General features: G+C 28.3%; 9 protein-coding genes across 9 annotated transcripts; 5 read left to right on the forward strand and 4 right to left on the reverse strand.

Annotated features, from left to right (window-relative positions):
* Positions 1-137: 137 nt before the first annotated feature.
* Positions 138-1395, reverse strand: OCT59_019954 (uncharacterized protein). Its single transcript, XM_025317498.2, has one exon. It carries the CDS (start codon positions 1346-1348, stop codon positions 182-184), a length of 1167 nt encoding a protein of 388 aa, XP_025178214.1. The 5' UTR covers positions 1349-1395; the 3' UTR covers positions 138-181.
* A 289-nt stretch (positions 1396-1684) lies between these two features.
* OCT59_019955 (uncharacterized protein) lies at positions 1685-3663 on the reverse strand. The gene is made up of 7 exons (XM_025330375.2): positions 3549-3663; positions 3436-3456; positions 3301-3358; positions 2962-3214; positions 2702-2879; positions 2565-2621; positions 1685-2484 (listed from the first exon to the last, which is right to left on the reverse strand). The coding sequence occupies exons 1-7, from the start codon at positions 3586-3588 to the stop codon at positions 1799-1801; spliced, it is 1293 nt and encodes a 430-aa protein (XP_025178215.1). The 5' UTR covers positions 3589-3663; the 3' UTR covers positions 1685-1798.
* A 958-nt stretch (positions 3664-4621) lies between these two features.
* OCT59_019956 (uncharacterized protein) lies at positions 4622-5579 on the forward strand (the record flags this gene model as incomplete). Its single annotated transcript, XM_025317499.2, has 2 exons — positions 4622-4881; positions 4970-5579. 2 exons carry the CDS (start codon positions 4622-4624, stop codon positions 5577-5579), a joined length of 870 nt encoding a protein of 289 aa, XP_025178216.1.
* Positions 5580-6315: 736 nt separating this feature from the next.
* Positions 6316-11139, forward strand: OCT59_019957 (uncharacterized protein; the record flags this gene model as incomplete). Its single annotated transcript, XM_025323502.2, has 17 exons — positions 6316-6625; positions 6707-6909; positions 6991-7017; positions 7100-7596; positions 7683-8073; positions 8164-8341; positions 8420-8466; positions 8572-8580; positions 8651-8822; positions 8915-9201; positions 9273-9348; positions 9422-9474; positions 9562-9683; positions 9751-10244; positions 10326-10426; positions 10522-10849; positions 10931-11139. The coding sequence occupies 17 exons, from the start codon at positions 6316-6318 to the stop codon at positions 11137-11139; spliced, it is 3504 nt and encodes a 1167-aa protein (XP_025178217.1).
* A 5056-nt stretch (positions 11140-16195) lies between these two features.
* Positions 16196-17096, forward strand: OCT59_019958 (uncharacterized protein; the record flags this gene model as incomplete). Its single annotated transcript, XM_066143870.1, has 4 exons — positions 16196-16379; positions 16464-16604; positions 16696-16725; positions 16813-17096. 4 exons carry the CDS (start codon positions 16196-16198, stop codon positions 17094-17096), a joined length of 639 nt encoding a protein of 212 aa, XP_066005578.1.
* A 296-nt stretch (positions 17097-17392) lies between these two features.
* OCT59_019959 (uncharacterized protein) lies at positions 17393-17719 on the forward strand (the record flags this gene model as incomplete). Its single annotated transcript, XM_066143871.1, has 1 exon — positions 17393-17719. The coding sequence occupies one exon, from the start codon at positions 17393-17395 to the stop codon at positions 17717-17719; it is 327 nt and encodes a 108-aa protein (XP_066005579.1).
* A 182-nt stretch (positions 17720-17901) lies between these two features.
* Positions 17902-19023, forward strand: OCT59_019960 (uncharacterized protein; the record flags this gene model as incomplete). Its single annotated transcript, XM_025330376.2, has 3 exons — positions 17902-18385; positions 18571-18683; positions 18778-19023. 3 exons carry the CDS (start codon positions 17902-17904, stop codon positions 19021-19023), a joined length of 843 nt encoding a protein of 280 aa, XP_025178220.2.
* A 1790-nt stretch (positions 19024-20813) lies between these two features.
* Positions 20814-23643, reverse strand: OCT59_019961 (uncharacterized protein). Its single transcript, XM_066143872.1, has 4 exons — positions 22924-23643; positions 22246-22848; positions 21816-22179; positions 20814-21736 (listed from the first exon to the last, which is right to left on the reverse strand). Exons 1-4 carry the CDS (start codon positions 23491-23493, stop codon positions 20976-20978), a joined length of 2298 nt encoding a protein of 765 aa, XP_066005580.1. The 5' UTR covers positions 23494-23643; the 3' UTR covers positions 20814-20975.
* Positions 23644-24785: 1142 nt separating this feature from the next.
* Positions 24786-27403, reverse strand: OCT59_019962 (uncharacterized protein). The gene is made up of 4 exons (XM_025309305.2): positions 26830-27403; positions 26096-26749; positions 25660-26023; positions 24786-25582 (listed from the first exon to the last, which is right to left on the reverse strand). The coding sequence occupies exons 1-4, from the start codon at positions 27364-27366 to the stop codon at positions 24855-24857; spliced, it is 2283 nt and encodes a 760-aa protein (XP_025178222.2). The 5' UTR covers positions 27367-27403; the 3' UTR covers positions 24786-24854.
* Positions 27404-27806: the final 403 nt, after the last annotated feature.

Here is a 27806-nt window from a genome sequence, read left to right on the forward strand (position 1 = left end):
ATTACTTTGACAAATCACTTTAACATGATGTTATTGATGGCCCATGAAATTTTCTAAAGTTTCAAGTTTATTTTTTTAGAATTAAATTTGAGCTTCTTGAAACAGAATTGACAAATTATAAAGTATTATTAAAATTTTGATATGAAATTACTAATAAATTTTATTAACAAATAAATTATAATTATCTTTTTATTATTACTGATCTTTTATTTTGTTTTTGATATTTGTGTTTAACCCATTCTCTCCATTCCAAATAACCACTTCTAAATCCTACATATTTAAATTTAGGAAAAGTAGCATCTAATAAAGGAGTTTCAGTTTGAAATACATTATTACTATTACTATTACTATTACTATTGTTGTTTTTGTTATTACCATTATTGTTATGAATTGATCTTTTATTTAATAATTTTTGAATATCAACACCTTTAATATAACCCTTTAATTGATTTTCATCATGATATAAAAATTCGATTTCATTAAAATAAATTCTTGATAAAGAAATTTTATGAGTTTTTAAAGAATCTAACCAACATGCATCACGACAACCTTTATATTTAATTAATTCAAAATTTTGTAAATTTTTTTGAGAAGAAATTAAAATTCCTAAATCTATAGAACATTGTATATGATCAAAATATGGTTCATGCCATAAAGTACCCTCAAAATCTGCTGTTAAAAATTCCAAATTATTACAAATTTTACTTAAAGTTAATAAAAAATTATATAAATATAATGCATCCTTTGATAATAACATATGTCTCGTATCTTTAAAAATATTTTTAATAGAATCTTTGCTTAAAATATTATTAAAATTAAATGAATTTATATTACTAAATGTATCAGGAAATTTAGTCCAACAATTATATTTAATTGAATAATATTCCATACAACCGAACTCAAAATAATCTATTTTCGTTCCTTTACTGGAAAATAATTCAAGTAAACATTCTAATATAATATCATGACAATATAATTCATTATATTCTATGCACCATTCAAATATACTTTTTGATAATATATGAATTTGTAATTCTTTTAAATATATTGGATAATTAAATTTAGGTTTATCATATAATGTTGAAGGTAATGTAATACCATGATTATCGAGTTTTTGTTTTTGTTCCAAAGATAAACATGAAAGGTAAGAGTTTATAGTTGATAATCTATTCCCAAATGGATAAAAAAATGGTGCTGACCATAATATTGGTAAGAAATAATTACACCAATTTTTACTTACTAACATAAAAGAAAGTATATTTCTATTAAATTCTTCAGAGAATGTATATCTTCCTTTTGGATACATTTCTTTAAATATTAACCACAATAATTCATATGGGATTATCATTATTATTATTATTTCAGTATTTTGAAGTTTGAAGTGATAAGTAAAGTATCGTAAAAAAATTTTAAAATGGATATACAGTATTTAAAAGATTTTCTCATGCAAAGAGTAAATCTTAACAATGAACGGAAACGCCCATTATCTAAATGCAGGTTTATTACTGGCTTTTTATAGGAAGGCGCACATAAAATGATGATTAGTATGTACTAAATATACTAATTTTTGGACAAAGACAATGATTTATTTAACTCGTACTTTTCCTTTTTTGAAAATATCTTAAAGGGCTAAAGCGTCCCAAAATTATTTTATTTTAACATATATAGCATTAACTACATTAATGAGGGATAAACTTTTTTTTTAATTACTTTATTTAAATAACTTTATAACTTTAATGAGAAAATATATATTTATATATATTTAAAAAGATTAAGAAAAATAACCAAAAAAAGAAAATTATCTCCTAAGCAAGCTAGTCATTACATTCCATAAATAATCTTCTTGTACATATTCTAAAGCTCCATTCAATACAACTAAATCTTCGCAATTAGGCAAAATACAAATTTTAACATCACTACTAAATTTCATTTGTTTAATTTTCTCTACTAAATAATTACACTTAAAAGTATCACCGACAAAGAATATAACAGAATATTCTTTTCCACTATATTCAGCCTCATTTGTTAATTTTAAATCAATAATATGTTGTAATCTATCTACTAAAGGATCAAATAAATCTGAAATGATTTTTGTATCTAATTCAACACACCATTTATTTTTCTCTAATTTTTTCTTTAAATCTTCATTTGTTAATGATAATACTGTATCTTTTAATGATGGTATAATTGAATCTATATCAACAGCTTGTGTTGTTTTACCATTTGATAAATACTTTTGAAGTAATGATTGAACTTTTGGTTGAATTTGTAATTGTGCTTGATAAATTTGTTTTAAATTTGTATTTTTTTGATCAAAAATTTCGTTAGTGATTCCTTGAGATGTTAAGAATCTTCTTTCAATACTTGAATTTTCTTTATAATCTCCTTTACGATCAAGTATTTCACTAAATGTATCTTTTGATATACATTCTCTCGTGGTCAAATTAATTGTATCTTTATCAATATCCACGTTCAAAAAATAATCTAATATAAAAAGGTTAATCTCATGAGAGAATGTAATAATTTATAATAAATATAATTAATTAATCGAAAATAATTTTTACCTCCAGAACTTAAGACATCCTTGTTTTCATTAAGACAATTTAACGTAATAGATTTACCTTTAAAAAAAATAAAATAAATAAAATAAAATAAAATTAAATAAACGTTATTTTATATATATATATAAAATAATTTATACCTCTTGAAATAAATTGAATCTTTTCTTTATGATCACAAAGTGATCCATTTTCAAGTAAACATTGACTTAAAATATTACAAGTTGTTGGACCCCATCTATCTGGTACAATGAATACAGTACCAGTTTCAGAAGAAGGTTTAATTCCAGTCCAATTTTCTTGTAAAGTAGAAAGAATAACCTAAATAAAATAAAACATTGTAAATATGATCATAATAATAATGATATAATTCAACAAAGTTTTGTTTAACAAATTTTATTACCTTTTGAATCTCATTTAAATAATCACTTATCAATTTCTTTTTAGAAAGTTCAGGTGGTAACCAAATATCTTCATTATCATTATTAAACACTTGAAAAGTACAAATTTCTCTTGGAAATTCCGTATCTTCAGCATTATCTGATGCATTTTTTAATTGTTCTAAAACTGGTGTACCCCATCTTATGACTTTGGAATAATCATCATTATACTCAACTATTGCAGGTGATTTAACAATTCCTTGTTCTTGTCCCTCCCTAAATTAAATAAAAATAATTGAATAAATCACTTTATGAAAATTTTACTGCAAGAATTTTCAAAAAAAAGGAAAAGAAAATTTTACCATTGTTCGAATATCACCGTTGATTGAGAGAATGAATGCTTCAATGAATGAGCAAAACCTATGATGAAAAATTTTTAAAAAAAAATTTCTAAAGACTTAAAATTAAAATCACGCATAGTAAAAAGAAAATCTTACTGGTATATTCAGTTCCGATATCTAATTAACAAAATTAACGATAAAAACATGGATTTGGATTAATTTTACTACATTAACAGAACGGGCGAACATATAAAAAGATTAACACTTACCTATGGCAACAACGAATCTAACTAGTTTACTTTCAAACATTTTCACTAAAAGACTAATAAAAACAAAATAAAAAATTTAAAAATTTCAAAAGAGTTGAACCGGAGGTTCAAAGTCAAAAAAAAGTTTACCTTTAACCAAATTTATAATTATAATGAATTTTTTTGTATTCAAGGTTCTCACACAAAAAGGCTTAGAGGCTTTTTCGTACGACACATAATCATTTGGAAGCAGATCATAATGATATTTTCAAAGTAAAATTTCATTATAGATACGTTGTACAATATGGTTTTGTGACTCGAGAAATTTTTACTACGGTGAGGATTTAAAATTTACTTTAGGGACTTTAAATTAAAAAATAATCTGATTCAACCTCACAGTCGTTTACACACCATCTGCTATTATTTCTTTTTCATCAGTTAATGTTTCTTAATTAAAACTGAGTTTTGTAAAAAGACAGTTTAATTTATACGTTAAATATTACAATATGCATACTTTAAAAGTTTACCAAAAAGGGTTTAATTATTTGTTAATAATCTAAAATCACTTAAAAAACGTGGATTACATTTCATTAATATCCGAAGATTTACACAATTTACCAAAACTATACAGATACTTTGGCAGGTTATGTATAAACAATATGTATTTTAAAAAAAAAAATACTTTGAAATTATAATTGATTAATTTATTATGAACTCATTTTTACGAAATCTTGTTGACACAAATTGTCAAATTTGTCAAATTTGCAATTCTATATTGCAATCCATTAAGTACTTATATCAATTTATATCACTTATGTTAAATTTATATATTGAGTTTCAACAAATCTTTGCAATACTTATTTGTAACGTGACTATAATATCATTAAATAGATGAGAGGTTACAATGAGTGATGGTTGAGAAAAATAAACGCATGATGTGATTATGATTTAAAATAGAACGTACGATACATGGGCGTACATCTTAACACCTGATGGTTATTGTTTCCCGGTTTGGTAATTTGTAATGAAATAAATAATTTGATGCGTTTAAATTTTATTATTTTTGTTTTTCTTTTTCTGTTCTGCAAAGAAAAATGTCGTATGATTTTCATTCAGAGTTATCTAATGAATATCTTTCAATATTTGAAAATAGTAAATATTCAGATGTTACTATCAAAGTAGGCAAAGGAAACAATCCTAAAGAATTTAAAGCACACTCTTTTGTTCTTAAAGTACGATCCAAATTTTTTGAAAAAGAAATTAAAAAAAAAGAAAATAGCAATTCATCTAATAACAATGTTACTCTCTTTATACGTGAAGATTTCAATTTCGAAGCATTTGAATACGTTTTAAAGTAGGCAATGTTTTTTTTCTTTGAAAATTTGGCCGTGATACGGGTACTTATAATAACCTAACCGTTTTATGATTTATTATTTAATTAGATATTTATATTCAGGATCTTTTAACCTAGTATCAAAAGATATTAACTTTATTTTGGACATGCTCGTTATTTCTGAATTCATTAATCTTATAATCCTCATTAATGTTCTTCAAAAATACTTAGTTGAAAAAAGAAAAAAAGAACTAGACAACTATTTTAGTATCGTTCACAAAACTTGTTCTAAATGCCAATCTTTCGAAGAGTTACGAACTTACTGTGATAAAACTGCTCAATTATATCCCACCACTATTTTTAAAGCTGATGATTTCACTACTTTAGATAAAGATTTATTAATTTTTATTCTTGAAAATAAGAAAAATAAATTATATGACATTCAAAAATGGGATTATATCATTAAATGGGGTATAGCTCAAAATTCTTCGCCCCTTCCTGAAATCTCTTCTTCCTCCTCTTCAATTCATAATACATCATTATGGTCAAAAGCAAATTTTAGAGATTTATCAGTTACTCTTAAACCAATTATTGGTCTTATAGATTTTAAAAAAATCTCTTCAAAAGATTTTTGTAACAAAGTTAAACCTTTTAAAAAAATTTTTGAAAAAACTTATTATGATGAATTACTTGTTTCTCAATTAGGTGGTGATAATTAAGAAATTTAAATTATTCAGTGATTAGAATCAAGTAAAAGATAATTATTTGTTAAATATACCTGTAATTTATTTTATTATAACTTCCATTTTTGAAATTTAAATAAATCTGATTAATTTATTAGTTATATGTCGCATTCATTCTTCATATTACACATCACATAATCGTATATCCCTTGTAGGTTGACATTTCAATAAGGCCAGGCCAATGGGATTTTTCTGTTTAACAAGAGTTTTTATTGAAAAGGAGGGGGAGGGGTTAAAAATAATTTACAAAATTTTTTAAAAATTAGATTTCCACAGTGGGGGGGGGGGATTTAAAAAAATTGATAAATTTTTGCTTTTTTTCTATCTGGCGCAGCGTACATTACCGTGTATTTCGTTCTTAGTAGCGCCTATCATTATTTTATAAAGCGTATATAAAATAGGATGCGCATATGAATTTTATTGATCTGATGTGCGCTTTGCATTTCATGAGCAAGGAATAAAAAATTAAATTAGACACTCAATTTGAATATTTGTAAAAGAGATTAAAAGGATGAACGTTTTCACCCTTCCTACACACTTTTCTTTATTATGATAACCTGAAAATCAATTTTCTTTCGCTGTATATTACACGTTCAAAAAAAAAATCTTTCATGCTGACAAATGTAGTACTGTACGACAGTTAGCAATCATTAAATTATCGCTCTTTCCTTTCCAGATTCCTTTTTCCTTGTAAACAATTTTATTCAGAAGAATGGCTGATTCTGTGAATTCTGGCGAAACTGATACTGAAAATTCACATCACAATGTACCTCAGCGGCAACCATCTAAGTTAAATGTCTTGTTATCCAAGAATCGTTCCCAGCAAGCTCAAAATAAAAGACCATTGCCGAGACGACAATCATCTTATAGACCAAAACTAATTTCTTTGGGCCCTTCAGAAAGTCAATTATCAGCTCCATATATTGAAGAAGTACAACCTGAACGACCTCAATATGTAAGAAATCCGACAGCTGATCAAACATTGGATGCATCGGATACTGCTTTATTAAACCCTCCCCAAGGTAAATAAATAATGATACTATATTTGTCTTCTAATAAGTTTGAGCAAAAAAAAAAAAATAATAATTTAATTTTAATTAAAGTTCCAGAAGCACAATCAAATCGTTCAACTTCTTTACGTGATTATTTTAGAAAAGTGCGTCTGTTAAATACAATAAATAGAATACTCACTCATAATGAGGGTGAACATTTAAAAGATACTGAAAATTTTGAAACAGTCGTTTTTTCAAGTCCATTTGACGTACCCTATTTATGGGCAAAAACAGATTATAAAGGACGTAAAGCAGTATGTAAAAGTTTTTTTTTTTTAAAATTGAAAATCGAAAAGGGATTATAAATTTAGTTTTTTTTTTAATATTTAATTTAGCCACCTGTACTATTTAGTGCTCTCAAGGTTCGAAACAATTTGATCCGTTTTTGTTTTTATTTCCTTTTTTAATAAATAATAATTTAATTAATTATAATTTATTATATAGCTTGCTGTTACGGACTCATATCATGATGAAAAGAATTATAATTTGCAAAATGTTTTTAGAATAGAATTGGAGTATGGTGATGTTAAGTGGGTCATTAATAGATCAGGATTCGATTTCGCTTCACTTTACGTTAGTTTAAAGAAAGAAATAAATTTACCGCATATTCCAAGATTACCGACAGGTCTTGCTAATTGGTTTAAATCATTGATTCGAAAAACTCAACTAGATAACCAAGCTAGAAATCAAACAACTGTTTTACAAAGAAGGAAAGATTTGGAAAATTATTTAATTCAATTATTAAGAGCATTGAAATTTAGTGTCGCTTATGAACTTTATGAGTTCTTGGAACTTAGTGCCGTTTCAATTACAAGTGATATGGGATGGAAGGGAAAGGAATGTCATTTAAATAATAAAGTTGAAAGATTTAAAACACCAATATGTTCTTTTAGAAATTCGAATGAGAAATGGGTTAAAGAATGGGTTATAGTTCGTGATTCGTATCCTTTAAATATATAATCGATCTTTTATTTATTTTTATTTTTTGTACTTTTGATTCTTAACTAATTTTATAATCATTTTACAGTTATATAGCCTTTTGTTCAGATATAAGTTCGACTATACCAACTGATGTTTTTCTGATGGATAAATTTTTTAAATGTGATAAAATGGATTTTCAAGGATTAGATCGTGTGCTAAAAATTCATGATCACGTAGATATTGAAAATAGTTCACGTAGAATAGAAATGAAGGGTGACAACCGAACTTTAAGTGAATTCTTGGAAAGTATTGAAAAAGTTAAACGATCCTCTCCTTGGGTCAGGCAACACCGTTTTGATTCATATGCACCTATAAGAGAAAATGCAAAGGTGAAATGGTATGTTGACGGTAAAAATTATTTCTTCGCTGTGTCACAAGCTATTATGGCGGCAAAATTAGAAATTTATATTGAAGATTGGTGGTTATCACCGGAGTTGGTTAGTATCAGAAAAAATATATATAATTTTTTTTTCTTTTTTGTAATTTTAATTATTTCATTCTTTTTGACTTGATCCGTTATAATTTAGTATCTTCGTAGGCCCCCTTCAAAAAATGAAAAATATAGATTGGATAATTTACTTAAAAAGAAAGCCGAGGAAGGTGTTATGATTTATATTATCGTGTATAAGGAAGTTAAATTAGCTTTAACTTTGGATTCATGGCACACTAAAACTTGCCTTCAACATCTTCATCCTAATATAAGAGGTACGTGAATATTTAAAAAAAGAGGCAAAAAAATGGTTTCTTCTGTTGAAGCAAAATTCATATTTATAAATTTTTTAGTTCAAAGACATCCAGATCATGGTCCTGATGGGACAGTGTTTTGGGCTGTAAGATATCAATTTATGATACTTTTTTTTTGAATCTTAATAAGCAAAATATGATGCAATATTAATAATATTTTTAATCATTTTTAATTTTTTATTCTCTTATAGCACCATGAGGTAAATTAAACTATACTGTATTAGGTCGATTTGATAAATTTTTAATAGATAAAATTTTTTTCATATTTAGAAAATGTTGATTATTGATTGCAAAATAGCCTTTATTGGAGGGCTGGATTTGTGTTTTGGACGGTACGATACTCATCAACATGAATTGGTGGACTTTGATCCTCATAGTGATAATCCATCAATATGGCCAGGACAAGATTATTCAAATCCGAGAGTGAAAGATTTTAATAATGGTGAGATTTTGATTCAAATTTAAAAGAATTTTTTTTAAGTCTTCATGATCGATCATCCTGACATATATAATTGTTCCTTTAAAATTTTTTAGTCTCTGATTACAATGCTGAAATAGTTGATAAATCACGGGTTCCTCGTATGCCATGGCATGACGTTTCAATTGGTGTTGTTGGCCACCCAGCACGTGATATTGCTAGACATTTTATACAAAGATGGAATTTTATAAAGGAAGAGAAAGCTTTTGAACGTGAAAGCATCCCTTTCCTAATGCCAAAAGGTGAGTATGTTAGCACTAGGGATGAAAGTAAATTCTTTGGCACCTGTAACATTCAACTCTTACGAAGTAGTGCTTCTTGGAGTAGCGGAATTGAATTGGAGGTTCGCAATTTTTTAAGAAAGTGAAATTATATTTGACCTTATTTAAATCAAATTTTTTTTATGTATAATAGAATTCGATTTATAATGCATATTGCCATTTGATTCGATCGTCTGAACACTTTATATATATCGAAAATCAATTTTTTAGTAAGTTTTTCTTTTTAAATAATATATTAATTTTAATGAAATATATATATTTATATTTTTCTTCTTTGATCAGTTACTGCATCAGAAAAAGATCCTGATCATGAGATCAAAAACAGGATCGGTGAGGTATTTGATAAACAATATTTTAACATTACCGTTACTGATATCCTTTAATCATATTATCTTTTTAATTATATTATTTCTTTTAATTAGTTTATTGTTGAACGAATAAAAAAAGCGCACGAAAACAATGAAAAGTTTCGCATTATTGTCGTAATGCCATTATTACCAGCATTTGAAGCTGATTTGCACTCTAAAGATGCTGGAACAATTCGGTAAGGTTAAATAATAAATAAATTATTTGTAAGTTCAATTATTAATTTTTTTTTAATATATTTTTAGTATGATAATGCATTGGCAATATCTTTCAATATCTCGTGGTGGAAAATCTATATTGGAGAAAATTTCGGAAGCTGGCATTAATCCTGAAAATTATATTTCATTTTTTGCTTTACGAGGTCATGGCAAAATTCGTCACAGTGAAAACCGTGATAAAAAAACTTCAAACTCTACTGATGGAAATGATGGCTCTCAAAATGTTAATAATGTTATCAATGGTTCAAAAGATTCTATTAATAATAGTGGAAAAACATCATCGATAGAGAATAATAAATCACAAGAAGTAAGACAAAGTCATCCTTCAGAAACTACTGTAGATTCATTTTCAGATGAAAGACCACAATATATCTCGAATGTAAATGAAAGAATAGGCGGAGAACCAGTCTTACCTGATAGTATCAAACAAATGGATCCCAAACATATTTTTGTTACCGAGGAAATTTACATACATAGTAAATTAATGATTGTAGATGATAGATTTGTAATATGCGGATCTGGTAAATTGAGATTCGAACGTGCATTGCTTTCTACTACTTTATAATAATGTTAATGTTTAAACGTTTTATTTATTTATGTAGCAAACTTAAATGATAGATCACAACTTGGAAATCGTGATTCAGAAATTGCAATTATTGTCGAAGATAAAGAAACTATTGATACATTTATGAATGGTAAAAAGGTAATCGAAAGAATTAAAATTTTATAATCTATTTATTTTATCCAAATGTTTTAGTGCGTAACAATTTTTTTTTTTTCACTTATTTAATTTAAAAGTATAAAGCAAGTAAGTTTGCCTACACATTAAGAAGTAATTTATTCAAAGAACACCTTGGTTTACTAGAAACACAAGACCATAGTACTATGACCGAAAGTTGTTTACCTCCTTTAAATCCCGAGGCTTTATTTGAATTATTATATGAAAAAGATGAAACAGCAACCTCTTTGTTAGACGCTCAAACGAATGAGATTAAAAAATGCTCTACAGAAGAATTAGTATTTATGGATCCTTTGTCAGACGAATTTTATAATTATTGGTCACAAATTGCACAAAATAATACTGAAACTTACAGGTCTTTATTTAGATGTGTACCAGATGACAATGGTAAGTAAAATAAAATAATTCTTATTATGTTATAATTGTTTTTTATTTTAAAGTTAATTAATTTCTCTGATTTTTGTTAAGTTGCTGATTGGGAACAATATAAAGAGTTCGTACCCGATCCTACAAAAATGTTTATAGGACATGTAGCAAATCCTAATGCTTCTGTCGAAGAAATTAAAAGGAAATTAAGTAATATAAGAGGACATCTAGTACAATTTCCAACGCAATTTTTAAAAAATGAACATTTGATGGGTGGAATGATTTCAAATGCTGTTGAAATATTTACATAGAAATTATTATATGTTAATTACTTCTTTGATTCAGCGAATCAATTAATAATTCTATAACTATTATTCTATTTTTTTTTTTTAGTTCTCTAATTATTTGTTTAATTAATATACTTAGTTTAATAAATGCACTTAGTCATTTATAATTCTAAATCATTTCTTCAAGTATTTTAAGTATTTAAAAGTCAAGATCTGCGTTATTTTACAATTCGTAAATAGTTCCCATGAGGTTCCTGACGGGATCATCAAACCACTTGCAAAGGTGTATTCTTTTTAGGTTAGATCTGCTTGGACAAAATAGGAAAAATTTTAATTAGGTCTTAACAGTTAAATTTTAGAGTTAAATCAATTGTATTCCTAACCCTTTTCGGCTGGCTCTATTTAGACTATGTACGCATATTTATACCTCTTGAAGAAAAATTTGATTTCCAATCATTTCAATATTATATCATTTTACTATTGTAAGTAGGGCTATAGCGCAAACGACAAGTGTAAATTATGCCTAAATGACAAAAAAAAAAAAATTCGAGTCCATATGAAATTTTTGAAGCTTCATGAGAATGGAATTTGGGAGGCTCTTTTTTTTCAAAACTATGTTTCGTTTTTAAAATCTTTCTTTTTGTGTATTTATACGAACGAAATATTCTAACGAAAAAACAATTTAATATAGTGCCACTACAATTTGTTACATACGCGAATTTAGTGAATACCTTACCTAAGAATTAATGGTGAAAGAGATCATGAATGTTTTGATTTTGATCACGATGTTGTTTTGGAATATCAAAAGTTAACTGACATTTCTAATACAAATTCTCACCTGTTTTCATGATTAGTATTCTTAACTTGTAATCCTTATCTTTAGACATGAATAAATAAAATATTACATCAACTTTGATGCATATATCGAATATTAAAATTTGAATTTATATTGCTAAATTAATTAATCTGGCTTAACAATTTTACTTTTCATGTTTATCTTATATTAAAAATCACTAATGATCCGTAACCTGATTGAAATCATAAATAAAAAATTTTCCTTATAAATTCTATTCCCTTTTTCCTAATCTTTTCCTTAACTATTATTTTATTATTTTTTTGGTTTATATAATATTATGCATCTTGCTTAAGACTTATAGTTTAAGTTGTTGCCTATGAAGCATCAAGTATTACGTACTGTAGAAAATTAGAACCAATTCTTTTCATTTTTTTTTAGATTAGATTATATATTCTTTTGATAATGAGTATAGTTCAATACCTAGATTTGGATATATCATTGGAAGTAGAAAGTTTAAAAGTCTCGATCTGTTGTTTCAAGTATATCGGTTATACAAAAATTAATCAAATACGGTCAATCGTACGACCGAAAAATCATTAATTCACCTTTTTATAAAATAAATACTGGAGAATAATCACTTTTTCATGTACTGATATTTTTAATTTTTCACTCTGTCATAAAAGTGCATTCAGTAGGGTTGTAAACTATATACAATTAAAATAGAAAAAAAATCTCAAATTTCTTTATCTTATCACTTACATACATTAATATTTATAATACAATCGAAATGTATAATTGATTGCGTTACGTTTCCGGTTTGAAGTTTATAAAAAAGACAATGATAATAATAAATTTTCGAAATTGATAATAAAAAAATTCAATTTGAGGAATTAAAAGTTGGACAACTCTCGTGAAGTTTATTCTCGTAAAAGAATGAAGATTCTGACAGACTGAATTTTAGGTAGGTTGACGTCGATGAAAGTAAGCTTAATCCTTGTTCTATTGAAGACGATGTTAAAAAAACTGAAGGCGAGACTATGAAACTTCAATACAAGTTTGAAAGATATTTTCAAGCTGATTATGAACCTACGGAGAATAAAATTCACATCATTACTGTCATTGTAATTACAGCCACCTCCCAATGTTTTACCTCTCGAACAAGAAATTTGGCTTCCGGAAAATTCACACGTGTGAGAAGGAGCACCACGAATTCGCCATTGATCCGGCAGATATTTACACACGGACAAATGGGTATGTGAAGAATCATGATCTACACTCATTTTTTCCATAATTCAGTTATTTGACAGGCGTGCTGGCCTTGTCTACCTTTGCGGAGAGCTATCTATTTATATTTATCGCGGAAAACTTGATGAAACTCGAATAAGTATAAGATTTCATCTATTTCATCATAGATAATCTTTATTTGAAAACAAGTCATTCCTGAAATTTACAAGTTGATCCAGTCCTCAGACGTAGTAATAACTCTAGACATTCTCAAATCCTTCATTAAAGAAATGACTGTTCCACAAGAGAGTGTATATGATACCAAAATGTGTAGGATCCTGGTATTAAAGTCTTATCAGGTCACTAATCAACGGCACTTGGTGGAGTTGGTGAAAAAGATGAACATTTATTACTGCGATATAATAATAAAAAGTCCCTCTCAAGCAATTATTCTAGAGTTATTAACGACCATTAAAAAATTTAGATCTTGGGCGCTTGAATATATACTAGATAAACTATCTGCAAAAGAAATCTGAATAGGTGTAAAGATTATGCAACCATGACACCTTATTATTCACCTAATGATGAAGAATCTCACATTATACATTTCTTGCATTAATAATAAACAGATTATAAACTATTCTTTATTGGTTTCATCTTGTAAAAATTTATATTTGAAATGTATTAAATGATAAAGAAATGAAACTGAATTGTCATTTAAATATTTATACACTGTTCAGATTTATAGTGAAGCAAAAATTGTAGGCGAAATATGCTATGCTTTCAAGAGAACAGATCCTAGGCCAATAATGCGAGTCTCTGCATCATATTATTTCTTTGATTTCTCACGTTTCCGGAAAACGCTAATATTGCTAACTATGAGATTCTCACACCATCGATAATCAGATTTCCAAAATAAATCATCCCACCCACTACCCATATTTACAAATTTTCGCCAAAAGTTTAAGTTCCACAAGAGAACTTTTTCAATATGGAATAATTCAAATTTACAGCATAAATTCCTAAGATAAATGATGCAATACCTCCGATTCATTATTACATTTTATTTACCATATTGTAAACTTTCATTACTATATAAAATGTTTGCGTAGTATTTAATGAAATCGAATAGGTTTACGGTTAGAGATAGAATAGATTGGATAGATTGAATGGACTCACAATAAACAGCTAACGATAATTATACTCCCTCTCCTTAAATTCACTTCTCAAATTACTAGTTTAGCTGGTACCGGCCTTTCATCAAAAAAACATACATAAATCAAAATACAAACAGTATGCGTTTATTTGTCGACTCACAAGTCAATAATAAACTTTATGATATTAAGGGTGAATGCGAATAAAATAAAGAATAACCATTTGCCAACTACTATTAATCACAAGTAATACAAATCAACTTGAATTTAATCTTTATAATTCAATAATGGTAATAGACCAACTTGATTTTACCTATTATCGAGCAATTTCAATGCACATTGGTATTTAATCAGTTTTACGAAGATATATATATATGTATATTATTAACTTGGTGGAAAGATTACTATTTACAATAAATTGTAATGCATAAAGAAGATTTTATTACGGAATCTTGAAAAACTTTTAGCTCGGTTGAAAATGCTGTTACAAGATATATTCTTACCTGGTCTAGAGTCCGTTTATCATAATCATTTTTATTCTTAATAGAATAGCATTATAAAGAAATATTTCTTTTCGTTTTAACAAATTTAATACAGTTTCCGAAAAAAGAAAGAGTATCTTTTGTAACTTCTTTCTATTGTTCCACGATATAAAGTACAGTACAATCTTTGAGCGATTTTTTAGTTCTTCATTATGTTGAAACAGGGCTTCTTCATTATCAAGGTCTATGTCCAGGTTGTTGACTTCTAAAGCCTAAAGGCTCACAAGAGATGAATTTCAATGTTCAAATTATTATAAAAATCATGGACAACATCCACATTTAAAAAAAAATGCTAAGACAATTAGCGTTATAATCTTAATATATAAAGTCATATATGTATCGCATACGTTTTGTATACTTTACTATCACATTACTCCACACCCAAGCTGTAATACTATTAACTGACTTTACACAAAAACATTATTCGCTTAAATCAGCTGACGATAGAATCAATAAATTAATTTATTTCAATAATATGTGCTAGTGATAGTGACAGGATCACCAAACTTTTATTATAATAAAATATTACTTTTAGTATATCGATTATATATAAGCTCACGTATTATATTGTTTGGTATATAGCATAAGCGCATGCTGTAATTTCGTTTTATAAAGTGAAATGTTTTTATGCTAATACGTAAGGACTACATTTGTTTTTTGCTTGTCTTTACTATTTATACTAACACATTATTGATTATCCCAACGTTCCATGATCCGGCTTAATAACCGATATTCTGGATAATATAAAACGGTCATCAGTTACATGAGATAATTGAGATATGCAGTGACGGAAAATAAATCAACAGAACATTAAACTTACGTCGAAAATTTATGTTGTTTGCATTCCATGATTCTAGTAAGACCCTCAGAAATCTGTACAAGAAAATATCATTTGTTTGCAAATCCTGGAATCGTTTTCTTTGCACAACACAACTGAAAAAGTATATTTCATTCATACCTTATTAGTGTAAGTCTCGTCCGGAACTTCTTTCAAACTGTGATACGAGAAAATAGTACAACGGTTGGTTACTGTGCTATATTAATTTATTGGTTTGTGTTGCAAGTAAAAAAAGCCACACTGGGACCACTAAAAATTACGTAATTTTTTTTAATAAATACGTTGGATCAAAATCTAATGAGTAATGATAAAACTGTATTAATCATTGTTTTTTTTGTGTAGTGACTTCACTGATTTTTTACTATGTTTATTAATTCTGTCGGAATATCTATATTATTTGCTGTATCAAGAGTATTATTATGTTACGATGTATTCAGAAAAGTATATATACCTCACCTTTTCAACCTTAAACTTTTCTTTAAACTTTCTCTTAAATATTTTATCACTTTTATAACTTTTTATAGCGATGGATATGTCATTTAATCTTCACGTACTTAAAAGCGACAGTTGTGATCTCCTTACGGTTGACATTTACAAAAAAAAAGATGAGGATGAAGATATATACGTCGAATTGGATAATAAAAAGTACTACTTAAATTCACTCAAAGTTAAACACCTCAGGGACTATGTCTGTCGTATTAACGGAGTTGGTGATTCCGACAAAAAAAATGTGTAACTTTGGAAACTTACTGTCGATGAAGAAAGGATTGAAAACGAAAATATTTCTACTGAAGATGACATTACACAAAAACTTAGTGGGGAAGAAATGAAAATTCGAACCTTATTTAAGACACATTTTAAAGATGAATTGAGTAAATTAGAACGTGATAAAGATTATGAACTTGTAAGTTCCATCATCACCATCATCCCCGACGGTAAGTGTCTCCCAACGTTTTACCTCTCGAACAAGAAATTTGCAGTAACAAAATATCGATTTGGTCTGATCTCTTTTTTTTCGCGTTAAAGCAGGTCCCTCTCAGCAAGGCGTTCCACAAGGTACAGACAATATCTTTTTTCGTAACCAGCTAAAAGATTTATTGATAATAATATTCATTTTATTACCACTCATAAATAACTTTTCAGTGACGCTTCCCGAACCTAATGAAATATTCGAAAACTTTCTCAAAAGCGAACACAGACAATTCCTTAACAAGTTCATAGAAAATAATGATGCATTGCCATCATATGATTCAGGAATGTCATCTCTTAAAACAAGTGTACCTGCTACTTCTTCGGGTGATCGTCCTTCGCTCTTATTACATAATCTCCCCGGAGATGATCATAAACATGAGCCAATTACCCGGGTTTTAGGGGTTCAGTCTGCAATTGCAAAAGCAAAAGTAAAGAACAACATATTATTTTTTTAGGAACATCTGGATGCGGGAAAACAAGGACCTGTTACGAGTTACTCTGTGAGAACTGGGGCCTTATTTTGTCGCATCAAAACAAGGGAACGGAGGTTCGGCTGATATTGAGAAAATCAGCAGTGTTTTTGACGAGAGACAACACAAGACTTTGAAAAAAACCGTGTAATTACAGTAGGAATCGTACGCTGTGCAATACTCGCCCGACTTCTTATATTACGCTATTGTATGAAAAACGCATCAACATTCAATAAACAGCGTTGGCTCCTAATCCAAGTTTGTCAAAATATCTTTGAAAGATGTATAGTTATGATGATGATATATTCCGTGTCCTCATGTTGAAACTCATCGCTTGCCCACCATCATCTGTAACAGCACTCATTATTGAGATATATATGGAATTTGATAAGGAAACGTTTATCATTATTCTTGACGAAATTCAAGTCCTCGAAACGGTAGATAAAGGAAAGTTTAGATCACGAACAAATGAACAAGAGGAGCGTTCACTCTTGTCTCCTTTAGTTCAGGCAATGAGAGAACCAGCATCATCGGTTAGCGACAATCGTTATTTCATTCCATGTGGTACTGGGCTTGGAATTCTTTCTCTTGAGGATGTCCTTAATTGAGGAATTTTAAAACCGGAAACTGATTTACTTAAATTCACGGAGTTAGAGAATGGCAGAACATTGATAATGTGAAGAATTACATTAGTAAACTAGTGGAATTAACAGATCATGATTATAACTATCTTTATAATTATTTTCATGGACGGTTTCGCCCAATTGTCACTTGTGTAGAGGAGATTATCATGGGCGAATCCGTTAATAATGTTGTTGAAGAAAATTGGAATCTATTGACGAAACATAAAACCAGCAAACAATCATTATATAAACAGCTATCCTATATCATTGAGAGGGAGCGTGCTGATCATGTGAAGTCAATAAATGTTCTTAATTTGTATAAAAGAGTAGCGCTTGCCTACTTTTATTCTGGATCGCCATTCTTGTTCTCTAATATTGATCAAATGTCAATTGTTGAAAGTGGTTTTGGGCGTCTCCGGTTTGTAGATCCACCAACTAAATCTGATTTAAAGAAAATGTGCGATGATGATAACACGTTGAAAATCTCAATGTGGATACAGAATCAATGTTTCCTGCACGTGCAGGAAAAAATTCTTTATGTTGATGAGCCCTTTGCCATTAATACTTTATTCAACTTCTTTGAGAATAATAAGGAATTATCAGATGAAATTCTTGAAATAATGTCTATAGTCAATAATCCAAGTGCATGCGGTACGCTATGGCAAACGTACAGTACTTACTAAAGAATTTGAGCAAATGTTTAATGGTAAAGTTGATGTTTATAAGATGCCAATATTTTCTGAGATTGCTAAGAAATATGAATTACCTGCTTTTTCCGAAAATTGTTAAATCCTTTAACGAGAATATACCACTAATTAAAAATGCAATAACATCAGGTTACACATTGGATGAGTTCTTTACTGAATCACCTGAAGTTCCAGTCTTTTTTCAGATAAAATTGCGTTATTCAGTTAAAACGCTTGCGGGGGCGCTTAGGGTTAGAGTTAAGGTTAGGGTTAGAGTTAGGGTTGTATTATCGATAAGGGAAACGCATCAACGGTTTTTCATAATGGTCATCTTCGATTTCTAGATGCGTTAAAAAGCGCAATAAAAGTAAGAAAGTGGACGAAAAGGATGAAGATATGGGAGAAGCGGACGAAGAGGAAAAAATGGGTGAAGATATGGGAGACAGGGAGAGGGTAACAAATCGAAAAAAAGACAAAAGCAAGCCAAAAAGGGTGAAGAGATGGGAGAGGGTAGCAAATCGAAAAAAAAACAAAAGCAAGTCAAAAAGGCCAAAAAGTAATTACCGCTCTGCAAAAATTATTTTCCTCTTTCTCGACTTTTGAACCAAATGGAAAGTTTTCTAAGGATTTGGGTAGAACTTTGCTATTGCTAAATTAATAAATTATTACTATAAATCACAAATATAGTCTGCTTAGGTTAATGTTATGTTATTAATCACATTGTTATATACTGTATAATAGAATTGCATACATTGCTTTTAATATAAAAATAGAATTTTATTATTTCAGTATACGATTTGTAGTTTTTAAACGAAAAATCTTTAGTTTTTCATGATAAAGTAGCAAGTGAATTGTGTGGCATGCTTCAAAGTACGCGGGTCCTTGAGAGCCCTTGCGTCATATTATTTCTTTGTTCTCTTACATTTCCGGTGCTAACTTTTTTCCTATTGTTAATATCGCTAACTACGAGAACCACCTTTCACTCATATAGACCAATAAAGGATTGTGAACTTTTGATCTCATTACAAAAATACGGATTCGCTCAAATTAACGTCATATATGTGCGGAATAAATTACATGCAATTATTGTTTCGGAATACATTATGTCTAATGTTACTGCATTGCATATTCGATTACAACTTTCATATAGGACGCGATTTATTTTATCCAAGTGGGACTTTAGGTCTCACTTTTTTTCATTCACCATACATCTCTAAATGTATATCCCACAATTTATAGCCTTTTCGGCCAAATTCTTTATTGATAGTAAATAAATTACGTGATTCAGTTCGTAACAGCCCGTCAGCATGGATGACATGTTTGATAACACCCCAAATAAAAAATCACGTGTGCGTGAACAATTGTTCACGATCATTTTTGTCAAGAAAAATTTTTATTAATACATGCGAAAATGCGGGACTTCACCCGGGATACATGATGAAGTTACTACGATTCCCGACATCCGTTTTCCCGACAGGACCAAATCCCGATATGACATTTTCCGAATTCAATTTGTGAAAATGTAACTTTGGTTGGGTATATAAGTTTTAATAATAATACATTATAATTTATAAATCGCTACTGATGGTTGTGAATGCTTTATTATAGTGATAACTGTAAAGCAGTTTAAGAATAAAGCTAGCGAGCTTCCCCCAAAAGACTCAACAAGAACTGGCATTGTGTTTGGAGATCGGTTTCTGAAGTTTATGGGAATATACGGAGACTTTACAAGATTTATTGCTGAAGAAGTACCGGAAAAGACAATGGATGAGGGGGAGGAAGAATCAAAAATGATGATTGATGGTTAAGTATAACAATTGCATAGTGTGCATGCGAAGGAAATAATATTCTTGTATGATAATTATTACGTCTGATGCATGTGATTTTCAAATTACTAGATTATAATTTTATAATTTGTAAAATGGCCGAAATAAAATTAAAAAAAGTAATTATTTTTAACTTTTTCGCGTTTCTATAACTTCTTTTAAGTACACAGATTAAAGATAAAGCAAAAATCTTTTATTTTTAGTAAAATGAATGAAATTATGGAAATAAAATACCACCGCTGACTCTAGCTAAACTAATTTAGTAAAAAAAATAATTGAGTAACGGACGCTTAAAGGGAGAAATCCAGCTACTCCATACTATTATTGCTAACTTTTCGCTATTTATATGCCTATCTATGTACCAATTTCCCGAAGAAAAATATCCGAATTTATCCATTTCATCTATTGCAAGCAAAAATATCATTGAGTTAAAAGTTTCTTATTCATGCAACTCCAATCCGTCTCTGTATCAAAATCTTTTATTAGGATCCAAACTCTGGAATCGAGAATTCGTTATATCCGGTGGATTTGGATTTTACTAGATATTAATGAAAAATTCAATAATTTAGTATTACTGTGATTTTTACTTCCAATAAGCGTTAAAATCATCATAAACTTATATTTATTGATAAAATAATTACAAAAATAATAGTAATATAGAAATTTTTTTTTAAAAATTAATATACTTTTTTCGTCATAATTATATAACTATAATAATCTAATACATAATTATAAGTTATGTTCCTTGCAAAATTTAATAGCAGGTTCATAATCATTATAAGCAGCTAATTTCATATAATGAATAGCTTTTTCCTTATCCTTTATACCACTAATACCATTATAATATATATTTCCAGCGTTATACATTGCCACTTTAAACCCATCTTCAGCAGCTTTTTCAAAATATTTAAGAGCTTCTGAAAAATTTTGATCAACACCTTTGCCATGATACAAACAATCACCATATCTTACTTTTGCTTCAGGGAATTCATTTGCTTCATCATCAGCAACTTCTTTAAACAGTTCAGCAACAATTTTATCTTTATTTTGGGGGCTCTCAACCAATCCTCTTGAAATGTAATAAGCTTTATAATATTTTGCTTTGATCTGATTACGATTCGCTGTACCTCCTCCTGTATTACCAAGATTTGCATAAGCTTCAAAACATTTATATGCAATTTTTACATTTCCAACCAGTTTACCATGTTTATCATACAGCTTATGCTGTTTTGCTGCATCAGTGAGTGTCATGTATTTAAATGATTCAAAATCTGGTAAATCAATGGGAAGTGCATATTGATCTTGATCAATGCTGTATGCTCGTTTTGGAATAGGCTTTGGTGTGGAGGGTTTTCTACTTAGTCGTAAACTACTAGAATTTGATGAATCTTGTGAAAGTGAATGTCTCTTAGAATAATCTTTGACACAATTTCTAAGAACTTCAAACATTTTTGTAATTTTTGGCCTAAAATCTGGGTCATGTTGAACGGCTAAAAAATATGTAAAAAAAGAAACCAATTAAGTTATAACAAATAAAAATGTAATTTAAAATTATTTTCTTTTACATACCATCAATTTCTAATTGTTTGAATTCTTCTGGCATTTGACTAATATCAGAAAATGGTTCTCTATACATTTTATTACGCACCCTATCAGTTATATCCAAAATATCATCATTACCCTGATATGGAATTCTTTCTTCAGCTATTTCCCAAAGTAATATTCCAAAACTATAAACCTCACATTTTTGATCGTATTTGTAATTTGGAGCTCTCTCTAACAATTCAGGTGCACAATAACGAACTCGTTCTAAATTTTGGCTTTGATTTAATGTAGCTGCAGTTAAGTAACGACTTAATTTAAAATTTGCAAGTTTTGCTGTCTCATTAAGTGTAATTAATATATTTTCAGCCCTAATATCACGATGAACAATCTAAAAAAAAAATTAAATCATTAAAAAAAATTTCGTTAATTAAACAAAAGCTGGTTATATAATTACCTCTACAGTTCTTAAAAAATTTAATCCACGAGCAATATCAAGGGATATACGTAATTTTAATTTAAGGTCAAAATCATGTTTATTTTGATAAAATTCACGCAAATTTCCACATTCAGCCCATTCAGTCACCAAATACCATTTATTTCCATCATAAGTTATTCCATAAAATTTTATGATGTTTTGCCAATCATGAAGTTCTTTAAGAATTGTAACTTGATTTTGTACAATCTTTTGGTCCTCTTTCTCAGAAATAGTTTTAAAAGCAAATTCTGCACCTTTATTTGTTGTTTTATACCATTTAGTTACACGTCCATTCTTACGTGGTTTCTCATTATCATCCCGTTCATAATCAGCAAGTTTTAGTGGATGTACCTGAAAGATATTATCAATTTTTGTTTGATTTTGAGAATTTTCATTCATAAATTTTTCCATTGTATTATTCATTGCATTGACTTTTACAACAGTTGAAGAAAACCCTTTACTTAAGTTTGCGAGGCAGGCTTTAATCTCTTTTGCGTCACCTCCAAGATCTTTTATGTCAGTTTTAACATGTGAAACATCAACATCAATTTTTTTGATACCAGCCTCCATTCCCACTAGATACTATAATTTATTAAAATAATTTAAAATTAATTATGCTCAAATAATGCATAATGATAGAACAATTTTTAATCTTACTTTTAATAAATCATCTTGATCGGCTTTTAATTGTCCAATTTCATCAGCAGTTTTAACATTAATAGCAAAAGACAAAACGTTAACACAACTATCAAATTCTTTACATAACTCTTTAAAAGTTTTCTCAATACTTTTCGCTTGAATATATTTTATCAAAGATTTCATTTGAGAAATATCTGATATAAATTTTCTAATTTGTGTTATAATATTAACTAAATTTTGTAAACATAAATAATTTTTATTATTAAAAAAATCTTTTCTATTTCTTTGAACTTTAAGATCTAATACGGCTAAGTCTGCAGCATAAACTCGTTGTAATAATGCATCACAAGTTCGCTTATTATGTTCAGCAGCTTGTGCTAAATCGACTATTTCGTTAAAAATATTTCCAATTTCAGAAATTAAAGGAAGAAATTTTGTAAATGGAACAACTATTGGAGCTCCTGCTTCGACTGCCGCTCCTATTGCGGCACCCGTACTTGACGCCACATCAATTATAGTTGAAGCATGGTCGGCTATTTTTTCAACGAAAACAGCTGCTTTATTCCTTTTTGATCCATCATCCCCCATTCCTAATAATTAAATTTTAAAATAAAAAAAAAATATTTTTTTTTTGCGAACCTACAAAAACTCCGTTATATTTATTCATGTGTATGTTGTACTACCATTGTAATCAACTTTTGAAATCTCCGTACAACAATTACAATGTATATGAACAACAAAGTATTATTTAATTATTAATTTTGGGTATTATAATAAAACGTAAATGGGTGTACGTAATACGTTATCTTTTATTATATATTTTCATTACAATTAGATATGAAAGTTAATAGAATTCATGTTACACGAACCGATGACCTTTATAAAATCAGGTCCTCTCCATCAGTCCATCTGCTAACACTTATGTAACCGATTTATACTTGGATGAATAACAAATCAGAAATAACGCGTGATAAGAAAATATAAAGCTGCAATGTTCATCTTGCCGATCACTTGTGATTTTTTTATATTATCGATATTACACCAAAATTTACGACCTTTTTAAAATAATTTGGTTATTAGGCAAGTAATTCAGAAGTTAAAACATGGAATATAACAACTTTTGTAGCTTATAACTTATAGTATACTTATATATATTCTTCTATTTTATAACAAGCTGAAGAAGGGAGAAAATAAAGAAAGCTTCGCGGTAAAGGAAACAGACGTATTTAATATTAGTTTTAGCACATTTTAAACATTTTACCAGTAAATGTTAAATCTTAGAGACATCATAAAAATTAATAAAAACTTTTCTTTAATATATAAAATCTAAAAATTAGTACTCTTATGGTAATTGTTTAATAAATTATTTGATTTCAGGAACTGTTCTATTGATTAATTTCATTAACGAATTTGAATAGTAGATAATACTTCTTTGAATTGGAATATAAGGTTAGTTTTATAAGAAGTATTTTGTTAGTAGGAAATTTTATGAGGCTTAAATATTGCATTGTTTTTCCAGTACTAAAGAAAGACAAAAATATACCTTAATTTTAGAATTGAAGATCATTTAGAATCATTGTATGTGGAGTTATTTATGATCAATCTCAAAATTAATGTATTGAACGAATTTATTCATTATTCATCAATTAATGATTCAATTCATGAAAATTTTTAGTTCGTTGGATAGGCCCTTTCAAATGGAAATAAAATCATATTCCTAGGCATACAATTTTACTTAAGGATTATATTCGATTTTAATTTTAAATGGATGATGCCCTTCTTTTACTTCCAATTAATAAAATTTGGACACAAATATATCATTTTATTGCTATTACAATGGATGATTAAAATTCAAAATAAAATTAATTTATTGGCAAATTGAAGGTAAAATTTGCATATGTTTTTTTTTCATCATAATTAAATAACATGAATACATGATAATTATAAATTCATAAGTTATGCTCTTTACAGAATTTAATAGCGGGTTCATAACAATTATAAACAGCTAATTTCATATAATGAATAGCTTTTTCTGTATCTATTGTACAACCAATACCATTATAATACATATTTCCAACGTTATACATTGCTACTTTAACACCATCTTCAGCAGCTTTTTCAAAATATTTAAGAGCTTCTGAAACATCTTGTTCAACACCTTTGCCATAACACAAACAATCTCCATATCTTACTTTTGCTTCAGGGAATTCATTTGCTTCATCATCAGCAACTTCCTTATATAATTCAGCAATAATTTTATCTTTATTTGGAGGGCTCGGAACCAATCCTCTCGAAATGTAAAGTGCTTTATAATATTTTGCTTTGATTTGATTACTACGGTTTGTTATATTTGTTTTATTCGAGTTTGCATAGGCTTCAAAACATTTATATGCAGTTTTTATATCTCCAATAAGTTTATCATTTCTATACAACTTATGTTGTTTTGCTGCATCAGCAAGTGTCATGTATTTAAATGATTCAAAATCTGGAGCATCAATGCTGTATGCTCGTTTTGGAGTAGGTTTTGTGGAGGTTTTTCCGCTTAGGTTTGAATTACTAGAACTTGATGAATCTTGTGAAAGTGGATGTCCCTTAGAAAAATAATCTTTGACACAATATCTAAGAACCTCAAACATTCTTGTAATTTTTGGCCTAAAAGTTGGGTCATGACGAACGGCTAAAAAATGTATAAAAATAAAAGAAAATTAAATCTAACTAATAAAATTGTAATTTAAAATATTTTCTTTTACATACCTTCAATTTCTAATTGTTTGAATTTCTCTGGCATTTGACTATTTTCAGAAAATGGTTCTCTATACATTTTATTACGTACCTTATTAGTTATATCCACAATATCATTACTATCTTGATATGGAACTCTTTCTTCAGCAATTTCCCAAAGTAAGATTCCAAAACTATAAACCTCACATTTTTGATCATATTTGAAATTTGGAGCTCTATCTAACAATTCAGGTGCACAATAACGAACTCGTTCTAAATTTTGCTTTTGATTTAATGTAGCTGCAGTTAAGTAACGACTTAATTTAAAATTTGCAAGTTTTGCTGTCCCATTGAATGTAATTAATATATTCTCAGCCCTTATATCACGGTGAACAATCTAAAAAAAAAAGAAAAAAGAATTAAGCAATCAAATAAAAATTTTGTTAATTAAAGTCGCTTATAGAATTACCTCAACGGCTCTTAAAAAATTTAATCCGCGAGCAATATCAAAAGACATACATAATTTCAATCTAAGATCGAATTGATCTTTATTGTTTGTATAATATTCACGTAAATTACCGTGTTCGGCCCATTCAGTCACCAAATATCGTTTATTTCCATCAGAAGTTATTCCATAAAATTTTATGATGTTATTCCAATCATGAAGTTCTTTAAGAATTGTAACTTGATTTTGTACGTCAGTTTTTTCCTCCTCAGAGATAATTTTAAAAGCGACTTCATCACATTCAATTCTTATGTTAAACCATTTAGTTACACGTCCATCTTTACGTGGTTTCTCATTATCATCCTGTTTATAATCAGATATTTTTAGCGTATGTACCTGAAAGATTTTATCAATCTCCATTTGATTTTTATCAATCTCCTTTTGATTTTGAGAAGGTTTGTTCATATATTTTTCCATTGTATTATTCATTGCATTGACTTGTACAACTTTTGAAGAAAACTGAAAGTAGTCTTTAATCTCTTTTCTAAGATCTTTTACGTCATCTCTAACTTCTTTTACGTTATCTCCAACATCATTTACGTCATCTCTAACTTCCTTCACGTTAACTCCAATATCTTCTACTCCGGTCTTAATACCAGCAATCATTTCTTGGAGATACTATAATTATTAAAACAATAGTTTATAATTAATTTTATATTCAAATAATGTATAATAGAATCCAATTTTTTTAATCTTACTTTAACGAAATCATCTTGATCGGCTTTTATTTCTTTAAGCTCATCAGCAATTTCAACGTTAATAGAAAAAGACAATAAGTTAATACAACTATCAAATTCTTCACGTAATTCTGTAAAAGTTTTCTCAATATTTTTCGCTTTAAAATATTTTGCCAAAGTTTTCATTTGAGAAATTTCTGATATAAAATCTTTAATTCGTGTTGCAATGTTAGATAAATCTTGCAAACGCAAATAATTATTACTAGTGAAAAAATCTTTTTTATCTTCTCTATCTCTTTTAAGATCCCGTACGGCTGATTCCGCAGCATCAACTCGTTTTTTTAATATTTTACAGGTTCGTTTGTTATGTTCAGCAGCTTCCACTAAATCGATAATTTCGTCAAAAATATTTCCAATTTCTTTAATTAAGGGAAGAAAGTTTGTAAATGGAACAAGTACCGGAGCTATCTCGGTTGCTGCTTCAATTACGGAGCTTGCACTTTGTGCCATTTTATTTAGAAATGAGGCACTATTCTTAATTGAATTATCATCTTCCATTTCTAATAATTTATCGAGAAAAAGAGAGAAAAAATTTTTTTTTTTATGAAACTATAATACCTTTATTTGCATATCAGATATGCTGTATTACCATTTGTAATCAAACGTTTAGACAATAAATAATTTGGGATTTATAATAGCACGTAAATATTTTTCAAAGCGGAGATGTATCATATCATCCATCACGTTATTGTAATTACTAAAAAAAGGAACCCCAATAAAGAAAACTGGTTAATTAACCTGTTAATTGATTATCCAGTGGGATATTACACCAAATTATAAAATAATTTTGGTTATTAAAACAAAGTAATTCAAAAGTTAAAGCATAGAATATAACAATAACAACTATTGTAGCTTATATACTGTATATTCTTCTCTTTGACTTAGTATAAGTTGAAGAAAGAATAATAAAGAAAAGCTTCGTAGTAAAGGAAAACAGA

Source organism: Rhizophagus irregularis, chromosome 29 (assembly GCF_026210795.1).
Source record: "Rhizophagus irregularis chromosome 29, complete sequence".
NCBI lineage: Eukaryota > Fungi > Glomeromycota > Glomeromycetes > Glomerales > Glomeraceae > Rhizophagus > Rhizophagus irregularis.

Excerpts from the sequence above, each read along its gene's own strand:
- OCT59_019955 (XM_025330375.2), bottom strand. The coding sequence starts at position 3,588 with ATGTTTGAAAGTAAACTAGTTAGATTCGTTGTTGCCATAG. Across the intron at positions 3,215-3,300 it reads ACGGTGATATTCGAACAATG|GGAGGGACAAGAACAAGGAA; the intron begins GTAAAATTTTCT and ends TATTTAATTTAG. Across the intron at positions 2,880-2,961 it reads ATTTAAATGAGATTCAAAAG|GTTATTCTTTCTACTTTACA; the intron begins GTAATAAAATTT and ends TATTTTATTTAG.
- OCT59_019954 (XM_025317498.2), bottom strand. The coding sequence starts at position 1,348 with ATGATAATCCCATATGAATTATTGTGGTTAATATTTAAAGAAATGTAT.
- OCT59_019961 (XM_066143872.1), bottom strand. The coding sequence starts at position 23,493 with ATGGGGGATGATGGATCAAAAAGGAATAAAGCAGCTGTTTTCGTTGAA. Across the intron at positions 22,849-22,923 it reads ATCAAGATGATTTATTAAAA|TATCTAGTGGGAATGGAGGC; the intron begins GTAAGATTAAAA and ends AATAAATTATAG. Across the intron at positions 22,180-22,245 it reads ATTTTTTAAGAACTGTAGAG|ATTGTTCATCGTGATATTAG; the intron begins GTAATTATATAA and ends TTTTTTTTTTAG.
- OCT59_019962 (XM_025309305.2), bottom strand. The coding sequence starts at position 27,366 with ATGGAAGATGATAATTCAATTAAGAATAGTGCCTCATTTCTAAATAAA. Across the intron at positions 26,750-26,829 it reads ATCAAGATGATTTCGTTAAA|TATCTCCAAGAAATGATTGC; the intron begins GTAAGATTAAAA and ends TAATAATTATAG. Across the intron at positions 25,583-25,659 it reads CAAACAATTAGAAATTGAAG|CCGTTCGTCATGACCCAACT; the intron begins GTATGTAAAAGA and ends TACATTTTTTAG.